This window comes from Echeneis naucrates, chromosome 15 (assembly GCF_900963305.1).
Source record: "Echeneis naucrates chromosome 15, fEcheNa1.1, whole genome shotgun sequence".
Taxonomy (NCBI): Eukaryota; Metazoa; Chordata; class Actinopteri; order Carangiformes; family Echeneidae; genus Echeneis; species Echeneis naucrates.
The window spans coordinates 14,252,316-14,265,727 of NC_042525.1; the positions used below are offsets into that span (position 1 = coordinate 14,252,316).

General features: G+C 40.6%; 1 protein-coding gene across 1 annotated transcript in view; it reads left to right on the plus strand.

Annotated features, from left to right (window-relative positions):
- The first annotated feature begins 526 nt into the window (after positions 1-526).
- Positions 527-13,412, plus strand: part of LOC115055565 (inactive phospholipase D5-like) — a 39,175-nt gene continuing 26,289 nt past the window's right edge. The window contains exon 1 of the mRNA XM_029521474.1: positions 527-781. Within this exon, the coding sequence (XP_029377334.1) occupies positions 776-781 (6 nt within the window). The 5' untranslated portion in view covers positions 527-775. The remainder of the gene's footprint in view (positions 782-13,412) is intronic.

Sequence of the window (13,412 nt, forward strand, 5' to 3'; positions counted from 1 at the left end):
ATTTCATGTAATTAATATGCCAATATGATTGTGTACCTTCGATATTTACCTGCTATTTGCTCCATTTCCCTGAGTCAACAGCAACAAGATGTTTGCCTGGAAATGTCCTGCCTCCTTCTTTGTCTGTGTGGGAGAACTGAGAAATGTGAGCTTTCTATTAGACTGAGAGGGTGGAGAGATATTGAGGGAAGGAGGGAGGGAGGGAGAGCAGGAGAAGGAGAAGGAGGTGGACAAACACATGATACTGTGAGGCGAGAGGAGAGGAGAAAGTGAGACAGCGAGGAGAAGGGAAAAATAGAAGGACAGGAACCACAAAGGCAGGAAAGCAAGATTGATTGCAAGATAAATAGATGGATACATAGATAGATAGATAGGTAGAGCGAGAGAGAGAGAGAGAGAGAGAGAGAGAGAGAGAGAGAGAGAGAGAGAGAGAGAGAGAGAGAGAGAGAGGCAAATAGCATCATGGTACATGGACTTAGGTGTGTCTCCTTTTTTGTTAGTTTTCATTCATACAACAGCAGGAAAGATTAAAGGCAGCAGCACTTTTCCTCTCCAACACACACACACACACCCACTTGCACTCATCTCATACACGTGCATTTACAAGCACCATCACACACATTCTGCTGTGGGGACTGACAGACTCTCCTCCCCTTTGAGGGGAAGAGATATATTTTACAGCTAAGCCACAGACACACAGTTTGTGCTTCCCTCATTGCCCACACCCAGAAAAGCACATGTGCTTCATAGTGGACGAGCAACAGAGGGATGCGCCATGAAGGTGAGCACTCCATTATAAATCTGTGTGTGTGTGTGTGTGTGTGTGTTAGTTACTGGTACTGTTTTACTGTGCTAGACATGCTTGAACGTTCCGTATCTTTCTGTATATCCTTGCCTGAGTCCTTTCCTGCCTTCAGCGATGTGCTTACTCTTTCATACTAGGTCTGATGATAAGGGAGCTGATGCAGATTTCATCATGTAAATATTTCACTCAGCGCAGTTTTGCTGTGACTGTTGTACTCCTGATAAGCATGTCCATACGGTGAAATTACAGGCAGCAACATACTTCGTGTGGCATCACAGTCCCTTTAGTACTTTTGAAGTTGAAGTAAATCTGAAGCTGAGAAGAGCCAGTGTGATGTTTATGTAATAATAGATAAGATCTATTTTTTCCTTTTCATTTGGAACTTTATTTGGCAGTGAGAGGAAAAGGGGTTCAGCGCTGACTTTCATTTATTTATCTTTTCATTATGTAATTTCTACCTTTTTCTTTTAAATTCTTGAACATTTCTCGATTCATTGTGAGGTTGTAGTGTGGAGGAAGGTGGCGAGGGAGTGATGAGGAGGTTGGCTCTTGTAGTGCTAATACTGCATTGTTTTGCTGCACCTACAAAAGGTGTATATTTAAATGCAAGGGCTGTGGATATGACTCAGGGATGGTTTTTTTTTTTTTTTTTTTCACAGCCGGACAAAGGGATGAAAGCTTTTTTTCCCTCTATGTGGAGTTTGAATGCTTGGTGGACGATGACATTAGTGTTTTAAGCAGTGATTGTTAATATGGGATGGAAGAGATAGAGATCCACTTTCCAATGTCTCAGAAGAAGCACACAGTCAAACCAAAGGAAGACATGTTTTGACGTGTTATTTCTTTGCATGTCTCTTTGCCTGCTGCCACCTGCCACAGTTTTGTGTGTTCAGTTTGTATGAACTTTGGTACATGAATTGCTGTTCTCCATGATGAAAAATATGAATGCTTAGTATAAAATGCCTAAGTGTTTTGGAGTTCTTTAGAGAGTGTTTATCCTTTAAGAGCACTGATTAAGTGATAGTTCACTTATAACTAGAGCAGGTCTAACTTAGAAATATCGACAAGTAACATACCAGGTGAGGGACCCTGGGACAAAATCATATTAAAAGGTGTCTGTGGTCACGCCCATACAATGATAAGAAACTCTTAACTTGGTTTTGTGTTAAAATCTAGTTTATCTACTGCTGATGTGGTCATGGAGAAAGCCCTCCTTTTCAAAAGCACAGCAAAAAGAAGTTGAGCTCCTCAAGATTATGGTTGGCCAAATCTCTTTTGTGAAATAAATTTTATCAGGGTCAGTCGCCAAAGTGTGTCATGCAAAGTTCTTGTTGAATGTTGAAGCTGTGTACGCTGAGTCAGACCTTGACAAAGAAATATGTGAGAGAGATTCTTATCATAAATTATTTGTGTAGAGCTTTAAGAAAGTCAATGTATGAATTACACCTTCAAAAATTCATTCATCTTCTACCGCTTATCCATTTCCGAGTCACGGGGGTTGCTGGAGCCAATCCCAGCTCTTATTGGGCGAGTGTGGGGTCACCCTGGACAGGCTGCCAGTCCATCACAGGGCCAACACACAGAGACAGACAGAGACCAACAATCACTCACACTCACACTCAGTCCTACGGCCAATTTAGAGTCACCGGTTAACCTAAACATGAAGAAATCGGAAATCAGGAAATCGGAGTAACCGGAGGAAACCCACTCAAGCACAGGATGAACGTGCAAACTCCACACAGAAAGGCCCAAAGCTGCGACCTTCTTGTTGTGGGGCAACAGCGCTAACCGGTATGCCACCATGCTGCCCAACCTTCAACAAGTGATATCTAAATATTGCCTGGGGCGGACTGGCTGGCTGAACAGGCCGGCTGTTTGTGCAATCTGGAGTGAATCCCTCCTGAGTGCACAGAACATAACTCACAGCCTTCAAGATATCAGGCAGCAGGAATTACTGTAACAGCTTTTTCCTGTAATTCCATCCAGTCTGTGATATCAGATTATCACAGACAACTAGAAATCAACACAAAGCCTTTACAGCCTGCTTTTGTTTTTCTCATGATTTTTTTTCTTTGCCCCTGTCTTTCTCTCTGATTCTTATTCTCTGTCTCTGTCCCTTTCTGTCTCCTGGTCCCATCCGTCTTGCACCATGGGTGCACTGAGCACTTGACAAGTGGGCTGCTGGGTGAAACTAGGCTGTCCAATTGTGACCTACTACCCTCAAGACTATCGGTCTATTTATCTGTGGGAGAGATAAGGATGGGAATGGTGAGAGTTTAGAAAAAGGCAAGTGAAGAAACAATGGGAGGACTAGTGACATGAAAATCTAGGAAGAAGGTGATAAAAGAAGAGAGGGGAAGAGAAAAGATGAAGAGGTGGCGTGGCAGAAGAGAAGCTTTCATAATTCTGCTCACAGTCAGCATCGGTACGCTGGGTACATGGACACACTCCCACATCAGTGCACATGCACACTCATGCACAAACACACACAAACAGACCCAGAAGTCATCAGACCATGGTGCAAAGTGCCTGCAGAGAATGGAGCCCAAACACCTGAAATGGTATCCATGGCAACCAAGCTACTGCCTGCTACGTATTGGGACAGCTTGAGAGTCAGCACACATTGTGTGTGATAATTCTTCAAAGACAGGTCATTCTGGCCAGACTTCCCTTCTTCAGGAGGCTTGTTTACATTGAAGGCTCGAGTTTGGAGCAGCTAAAGTTCAAGGTTACAGTAGTGTGACTCACTGCATGCACACTGCAGATATGTATACTTCTGTTAAACTAGCGGTAAACCAGCCTGACAGACTGAACAGAAGTATGTAAGTATTTGAATTGTCCATTAAATGAAAGTTATTGCTGCCTGTTGCAGATTATGACTTCATGTTTCCACATGACTGCTTAAGAGCTTTATATCCAGGTATAGAATCAATATCAGCACTTTCACGTACTGCAGCTGCATTATACCAGTGATAGTTGTTGTTTCTGTGACTGTGAGAATGAATGAACTTTTCAAAATGTTGAAAATGCGTTACGCAGATATTCTTTTCCCCTGTGGAATAGTTCTAATATAACTACCCTTCTTGTACCTGTCATCTAAGGATGATAATCAGGCTGCTACCTGCACTCTGAGAGAAAAACTTGGCCGGCTCTCATTATATCCACACTGTGGAAGGAACCTTACATTGTCGCAGAAGCTCTGTTAAACAAAAAAAAAGGAGAGAAAAATCTTCGATAATGTATTATGCCGTAAACCTCTGTGGAGGGCAGTTTGTGTTGTTTTGGCTGTCTCTCTGATGGATGAGCAATGTTTGATATCCTGTCAAAGTCACATTCCAGCAGTGATCATGATGATTTATTTGTTGTGTAGCCAGATACGAGGTATGGGCGAGCTATGACAAGGCCTATACAAAATCCCTAAAACAAATCAAAGTGTGATCTTGACCTGCATTAGTTTGTTGTATAATCTGGAAGAATTATTTTCTAAAACTCTTTTTAATTCAGACAGATAGACATTCATATTCCAGGATCCTGGATTTTGGGTTAGGGTTAGTCCTTGAGTCAGATATTTCCTAAAATACAAAAACAAGTAAAGTGCTGATGGTGGCTATTTTCACAACTTTCTTTATCACAGACATTTTAAATTGTCATAACAAGAGAAGCTCAGATAATGTGTACAGGAAGTGAGCAGGCGGATAATAGCGTTGTAACTGATGCAGCCACAAAAAAAAAAAGGAGCACTGAACAGTCACCCACCACCTTGATCACATATGCTGATATAATTTAGAAATGTCTGTACTGTTGTGTCTCAACATTGCTGCCGCTTGGGACTACTGGACCACAAACACAAAGCTACAGCAGTCAACACAATTTTTCAAACAGTGTAATGTAATGTTTAGAAATCCCTGGGAACTTCCTTGCCCTTAAGTAGGTTTGCAGTGCGTGACAGTGGCACTCACACTGATCAAGGCATCTCTCACAATATCCTCAGAGACAATGAAACAGACAGTCCAGTGTCAGTCTATCTGGACAGAGCTTATTTAATTCTGAAACCACAAAGCTGGGCGAGCATAAAGTTGGAGTCTTTTACGCAGCTTACCGACAAACCAACATGATCGGCATCTTCTGCCTTAACGCACACACACACACACACACACACACACACACAAACATATCCATACACCCATCTTGTGTGAATAAGTGTTGAACCAGGCAAAACAAAAGACATCACTTCAAACATCACAATATAGGCATAGACTGCACAGTTTGATTTATCATTGCGCTAATTATGTATAGTTATGCACCAGATACAGAGGGAAAGGGCAGAGAGGAGGGAATATGAAGTTTTTATGAATAACTTGGACATTTTTGTTTCCTGTTTGTCCAAATGAATAGGTTAATATTCACCTTTACCGTGTAATATAATTTCTAAGTTAGTATCGGTAGCATTAGTTTGGTAATTTGGTTTGAAGGTGAACCAGATCAAATTTCACTACAGCGATATCAGACTATTTCTACATTTTAATGGCTTTCGTCTGCATGACAGATGTCTCTTTTATGAACTGAGGCGTGTGCATTCGCAACAGTTGTAATTCCTGCAGCTTCTTCGTGTCTGGGAAGTGCACAACCTTGATCTTCTGTGAGCTTAGAACACAGGCTCTTTGTAAAATTCATGTGGCTGATAGTTTTCACACTTGCGTTGAACATAACATAAAAACAAATGTGAATTTCACCCCCCTATTCCCACTAAGCATTAAAAATTCATTTTAATTTGACTGAAATACACATTGTCTTTAAGAAGACAGATTGAAAGATAAAGTCTTGGGCTCTGTTTTAAGGTTTTTACAAATCAGCCATTTCAGATTTGCCCACTAAGGGAGGGCAGCTAGAACTAATAACATCGATGGCTCGGCTGCATTTAAGTGCCACATTAGTGAACTGCCATGCAAAATGTCAGGAGTCGTTGCTACAAGAACTACATGGGAGCAGCCATTATTTAAAAAACTAATTAAAGACGTATTCTCCAAAGTTGCAGTCCCCATGGAAACATTAAGTATCAAAATGCACCTTTGGACAGTTCCCAACTGATACATCTAATCTGCAGTAGTACAGCCTCGGGGATGAACTTGGAAAAATGTGAACCTGTACTCTTATGTTAATAATTACACATGCTGCATTTAAATGGCTCCAGTTTCTTTCATTTGACTTTTGTGTCCGATATCACTGGAAAGATACATTGCACATTCACGTTTATATAGCTAGTGTTGCATATTTTATACTGAGAGATAATTGAAAGCGCATAAAATGAACTAGATGCATGCATGACTCGCGATTTACTGGACTACTTCAGTGAAATAATCCATTATTACAGTTGTAGATTATGACTCTGCACTTTCTTCTATCGCAAGTGAAAATGTTCACAGTGAGTCTTAAACCTCGAAGTGGTCTGCCTGTTTCCATTTAAATTTACTCAATTTTTCTGCATTCAATATGTGGGAAAGGGTTTGTACAAGAACAGAAATAAATTAGAGACAAGACAAAATAAAGAAAACGGATTTCCCTATCAAACTGCCGCTGTCAATCAGCTGGTTTCTTTTAGTTAATTTCTTAAAAACTAAAAAGAACTAAAAAACACAATCTTGTCTTTATATCCCAGGGGAAAAGTAATTTTACATGCTGTTAAAAATTGATTTCATGCTTTCTAATTGCCACATCTGGACAGGGCTGCAAAAAACAAGGCATGCTATGAAGGTTTATGCTACAACGTTATTGTCAGTGCAGAAAACATCAGCGTCTTGCTTTTCTCAGCCACTTGACTGTCAGGGAAATACACAATAAAATTCCAGTCATGCTTTTCACTCACAGTAAACAGATGCATCAAATTGAAGCCAATATAACCATGTCTCAAAGTACAAGCCGTTCTACAAAATGTCTCTCTAGTTGCTCACTTGTTTTGTGGTAAATTTTTTTATAATAAGCATCTGGGACAGCTCTAGTGTCCATATAACACTCTAGCTTTTCCCCTTTTCTGGAGTGTGTTGACATTTTTGTGGAGGCTTGAAGCTCGTGAAACATAAGGTGACCAGATTTCTGAAATGAAAATATGGGACATTTTCAGTGCGGTGGTCAAAAATCAAATGTTATCATTATCATATAACAAGGGCAATTACATGTTCATGTCTTTTGACAATGCGTATTAAAGGAGGAGCCAATGAGAAGTTTCAAAACTAGTAGTCCCAACCCAAGGTAGAGTTCCAACTGCTCTCAAAAAAACAACCCAAAATGGTCAGCTCTATTCTGTTTCTGAGTGCCATGCACGCTCTCTAATTGTAGCATCAGCACATTAGTTTAACTGACTACCGTAATAACTGGGGTTTGATTTTATGTGCAACTTTTTTTTTCTCTTCCCCAATTTTAATGGGGAGATATGTAAGATTAGGTATGGGAATATGTTCAGGGACAACTTTAACCGGGGACAGGTCACTAAAATTGTTGACACCTGGTTACCCCACTGACACACCTAGTAAGCATAACTGGCCTTTATTCTGCAATGATCTATATCACTTCCACATTCACCAAACAAAATGTCTTTTTATACACAGAGCCAGAGGTTTGGTGTTACTCTTTTAAGTACCGGAGCACATGTGTGACTGAACATGACTACAACATCAAACAAACCTCCAGTTCAGTTGTATCAGACAATGAAAGTCGTAGATTGGAAGCAGTGCTGAGCTGCAGATAATGCATACAATCAAATTAGCTCATGTGGTTACTTATGTAGAACAAATTAAGCCCGCTTGGGAACATCCAGTCAGAGAAGAAGCTGCCCTGCAGGCAGAGGTCAGGCTAACAGGCTAAGCTAGGAAAAGACAGCTAAGCTAGTTTTCATTACCAGCGGCTCTGTGGAAGCAGAACAAGTTGTCCAAGTGGAACACACTGACCTTGATACGTTTCTGTGCCTGATCATCACTGATAAAGAGACGACACGTTACTGGCACATAACTATTAATCTGTTCAGGATTCTTTTCTTGCATGCCACTCAGTAATATAATTATTGACAGAGAGATGGAGAGATGAACCCTAACCCTGTATGGAATGGAAACCATTCAGGGCCTCTTAAATGTCAGAAAAAACAATAATATCTTTCCTTTTTGTGAGGGGGGAATAGTTGTTGATTGCCGGGCCCGTGAACCCGATTGCCTTCATGTTTTACAGACTATTTTTGATCCTCACGGAAATAAGGGACAAAGTGCGTCCCTTTAAAGCTCAACATGGGTCTCGTACTTTTGTTCCTAAATGTTGTTTTTCAAGAGACAGTTGGAAACCCTAATTTTGACCTGATGATAATGTCAAATGAGAAGTTAATGGATCACCAAATGTATCATTCATTTACTGAGAGGAACATGAAAATTCATGTCCTTGTATCCAACACTGGAACTGAACACCACAAATCAATGAGGTGAAAACCTCATAATGTAGGAAAAGTCACAGATCCTCATAGAGGCTCATAAAAATGATCTCAAGCAGGTTCCGTGTGTGTTCTTTACGATAAATGATGCTGTTTATTGGGCTCAGACAAGGACCCTTACATGTTTTGACTGTTGTCTGCAGAATCATCATTGACGTCTCTATGAAGTGCCATTACCAGCTGTAATTCCCTGAAAGCGTTGTGCTCATAATTAAATGTTAGGGTTCATCCTCTGGAGATCAGACCAAATAAATGGGCCAATCAACTGGTCAGGGTTGTCATTATCGGAAGAACTAAAGCATGATTATACTGTAATATCAGAAGATCTGTTTTCTTATCTGATGCTATGAAATGATACATTGAAGAGCCACTTGGAAATTCTCCAATCTTCCATAAACACAAACACTAACACAAATGTAGTGTTGACAGGCTGACAGCACTACAGACACCCAGACACATAAGCAACCCAAACCAGGACCAATAAACCCTCATGCATATGGTTCCTGTCAACTGACACGTTGTTAAGAGCCGCTACTGGGTTTTAATGTGCATGAGACAGACTCAGCCTTTATTAATTGCATACACAGGCAAGCACCCAAAGCACAGATACACACATGCACAAGCAAAAAAAAAAAAAAAAAAAAAAACTGCTCTGAGTTCTACATTAAAGCTAAAGGAGCCACAAGGCTCATGGTCATGATGAATCGCTGTTGCTGAAGTGTATTTTAGCTCCACTGCCTATTGTTCTGAATCGCTTTCGGAAGAGAAGTTCATCTCTCCGTCCCCAAGGATATAACTTCATTCAACTATTACACAAAAAAAAACAACTCAAAAAAACAGACCTTGTGTCAGAAAAAAAAGGCAAAGTGTCAAGATCAAGCTGTGATCTCTTTGCATGTATTTATGCGTATTTGTGTATCTGCTGTTCAAAGATACAAATATAAGACATATTGCACCCACTTTTATTGCTGCAGATAATTTCAGTCAAATGCAATGAAAAAAAGGGAAATAAAGAACTGGGCCTTTATTGTCAATCGATTCATGTAACCCTCTCTCACGCTCACTCTCTCTGTCTTTCTTTGTTCCCTGCCACCGTGGTAATTTAGCCAAGGCCTGTGGCTTGTCAGGGATCAAGCCCAAGCAGCTCTACTGGCAGAGCTTTAATGAAAAGCTTTTGGCTCACAAAGATGCATGTTTGTGCGTGTGTGCGTGCGTGTGTGTGTGTGTGTGTGTGTGTAGGGGGGTATTCAGTAAACCAACCTCTCTGTCTCTACACACCAGCTGAGCCAGTGTAATTGAACATTCTGCTGATTCCATCACACTCACACCACACGTGTAGTGCAGTAGCTTGTGTCATGAACAGAGGCTTTCGCATGCAGTTTCTTTTAAAGATACGCGGTAGTGAGCTGTGGCAGGAGTCTCCACTGGAAGTGTGGAGAAAAATTAGGGCATCTGCGAAAACATCTAGTTTTTCGTAAGATGAGAACTTTAGTGTGGCAATCCAGCTGTAGTCAACAAAAAGCACATAGCTCATGTATCAGTACACCAGCAGATAGTGTCATTGAAGAGTTATAGTCATACTTGTATTTTTAGTTTGGAGGATCAATTGTGTTTCTTAAATAGAAAAATGGAAATGATGAGGGATAAATGTTGACTCAGAAGGTTGGGTGAATTAGCAGGTTCGTGTGTGTGTGTGTCCTTGTGCAAATAATTGTGTTCTCAAGAGAATGAGTTGGATTGATAAAGGCAGTAGTTGTATTAATAATAATCATCCTCATGATATGTGAGTGCTGATGCAAAAGATTCTAAATGTATTCAGCACTATGCTGTAAACAACAGGTTGAACAGGGAGGAACAAAGATTTTGACTCCATCAAAAGTCCAGACTCCTGGATAAATTCAGAAACACACTTTTCTCAATTTTTTCTCGCTGAACCAGCAAAAACTGAAGCGTCTTGCCATGGATGTATCTAAATATAAAGTGTCACAGCTGAAAAAGGCACAGTTAGGCTCGGACACTACATGCACTGCTGCCGTCTGGGTCCGAAACAAGCAAAGCTTAAAGACAAAATACTTTGAAATGGTTGGCTGGACAGAGCAATAAGACACTGATTTGGTGGGTCGACAGTTGGTTGAGATCTCATCATGGTCTGTAGGGCTCTCGTTTCTTTTTAATGGGAATGTAATTGATAAATTGATTGTGGAGAGCTCCGCTGGGATCAATGGGCACAGCTGTTTGAGCAGTGCCCTTAAACTGGGCGATATAATGAGAAAAGAGTGAAAAAGAAGCCAAGATCTCGACTCATCTGTATTGAGTGAATTATATGCAGCACAAACAAATTTCTACATTTCCATATGAATGCACTCAGCCTCAGGACCATAGTTATCCTTGTAAGTCTGTTTCCATAATGTAAATTATTTGTTTAACCTATGTACATCATGAAATAGAATTTAAATTGAATGTATTCACTCTCTTAACTTCCATATTTGGCTGACGCATGAACGGACTTCTTGTAGTAAATTAAATAATATTTTTAAGTACCATACAAGTCTCTCAGTAACTTATCTTAAGTCCATACAATGGCGGGACAACAACAATCAGATGTCACAGAAAATCAGCTGCGGTAGTTAGCTTAGCTTATTTTATGGTGACGGAGTCAACAAGAAGAAATAGCTTAACGCCATAAAAGTTACTCAGTTCACATTTTCCTCTCTAGCAGTTATCAACAGCATCTGTCGCCACGTTAATGCTGTTTTGTGTGCAGGAATTACCTTAGACATGGCGAAATAATGAGAAAAGAGTGATGTAGAAAAAACGAAACACAGCTCGCCCGGCTCGACTCGTCTGTATTGGGCAGGGAAAGGCACGCGTGTCCCCCTACAGGAGCCATATGCCATCACCAATCTACCCAGAAAAGAACCTGCATTCACACATTTACTCTCTTGGCTACACATTCCTCGCAATCATCAACCTCAACAACACAACTGGAGCAACAACGAATTTATATATATAGAAAAGAAAACAAGAAATACTATTGTTAGTGTTATGCAATTGCAAATGAATGAAATCAAGTCTTCCGACAAATTGTTTAAATTTTATGTCACATACACATATCTGCCACATTTGCAAAGGAGTGCAAGAAATCAGCCAATAAGAGTGGCTGAGATTCAGCTGTAATAGCTGGAAAAATTTATAGAAATGAGAGTTAACTGATAATCAGCACACGGCAAGAGCTTCAGAGTATGCAGCAGATTTTTCAGTACTCAAATGTTATCAGAGACGGTACATAATAAATACATCCATATATATATCTCAACCTTTGTGCATACACTGAAATAATGAAGGTGCAAAGAAATATGAAACAGCCTTCCTCAGATTATGTGACACTTTCTTGGCAAAGTAAAGGTCACTAAGACTCAGTGGACTGTTTGGAAAAAAGGCTGCTGTAGCCCAAGTTGGGAAAAAGGCCTCATTATAGTTTTAAAGGCTCAGTTCACCCACTTAGCACTGTGGAGTCACAGATTTCAATTTATTGGAACAAGTTTTGAGATAGCCTAACGTCACCCAACTACTTAACACAACTCCTGTCTACTTCCTTGGATCACAACACTAAATTAAATTATTGGAATAAAAATACACGAGCAAATACATCAAGTGTGAAATAAATACAAAATAAGAGAAGGGGGAGAGGACAGCATTAAAAAGTGCAGTAGTGCAGGAGAATGCTGAGTGACAAATGAGGTCACTGGTAACAAGAGTAAGACCAATAAAGAGACGAATATAGAGACCAAGTCTGTATTGGCAGAGTAACAGGATGTTTACAAAGTTCACAGATCAAATTAACAGGCCATGGGCCAACAATCATAACCAGTCAGTATACACAAAGCATATCAGCGACATGCCAAACTGAGCTTCCTGTCCTGGTCTTAACCTGAACACTAAACTTCGTGGCTGAGCATCAGCATCCCTGGTGACACAGAAATCCAACAGACTGTGAGGGCCATGTACACAATGAAATTCCTGTCATGCACTGAGCTCGAGGTGAAAAGTAATGCCAAGCCAAAGCAGATGTATCAGCGTCAAACAGGGCAGATTATTCAACAATGAGGGATAGACAGTTGCCAAATGTGTTAAAGGGATAGGTCAGACCACCACAGCCATTTAAGCTGAACTCCGATGTAATGCTTCTTTGAGGCAAATGTTTACCACGGTGAAGCATGAAGCGTGGTAAGCGTGAAGCACTCATTATCAGCCTGGAACATGTAGCGTGTTTTTTCCCTTCTGTTGACATTTGTTCCTGCTATTTCGTCCAACGCCATTCTATTTAATGGGTGGGCTAAACAACAGACACATTTAATATAATGTAAGAGGCCTACAGTTCATCAGCAACTCAAAATTTGAATTGGCCACTTTAACTCAACATTGAAACCCTCCTGAGTGAGGATTTTTAGCAGCACTTCTGTATTGGACTGTGTTAGCTGTTGCCAGGTGAGCAGCTGGGGTTTAATGGAAATGTCATTACTTTAACAAATATCGGGTAACAAACCAACGAGGGATTCATCCCCTGGCATGAAAACACAAGCAGATTGGGAGTGTTACACCTGAGGACAGTTCAGGTCGGGCTCTTTCTTTATGAGCCTCAGCGTTCCTCCTGCCTTCAAATTGTTTAATTTCAACTCAAGCTCTTATGCACCAACAAAAAATGATTCAAGTAGACACAAATTAACACTGAAGTGCGTCCACTCTGTATTAAACTGTCACTAAGGGTGGCAGAATTTATACTCACTACAACCCTGCGTGCCCGCAATTCTCTCCTCTCTGGGGTTTTAAGAATCAGTAGGAGTCTGGACTTCACAGCAGCACACTACATGTTCCACCTATGACTTTAGATTCGTTATCTTTTTGTGTTTTGTTCCTAACATGAATCATTCTTGATTTTTCCATCTCTTTTCTCCCAGATGTCTATTCTGTCTTTACTGTCTTTCACACACACAAACACTGTGTCATCATTCGCAGGTCAGCTTCAAGGCAAGCGCTGCTGTTTGTCTTCAGAGGTGAACACTGACCTTTCTCTGTAAGTCAGTTATTGAAAAGGTCAGGAAAATGAAACAGCTAAACTGAGGCAGAGCCAGTCTGCAG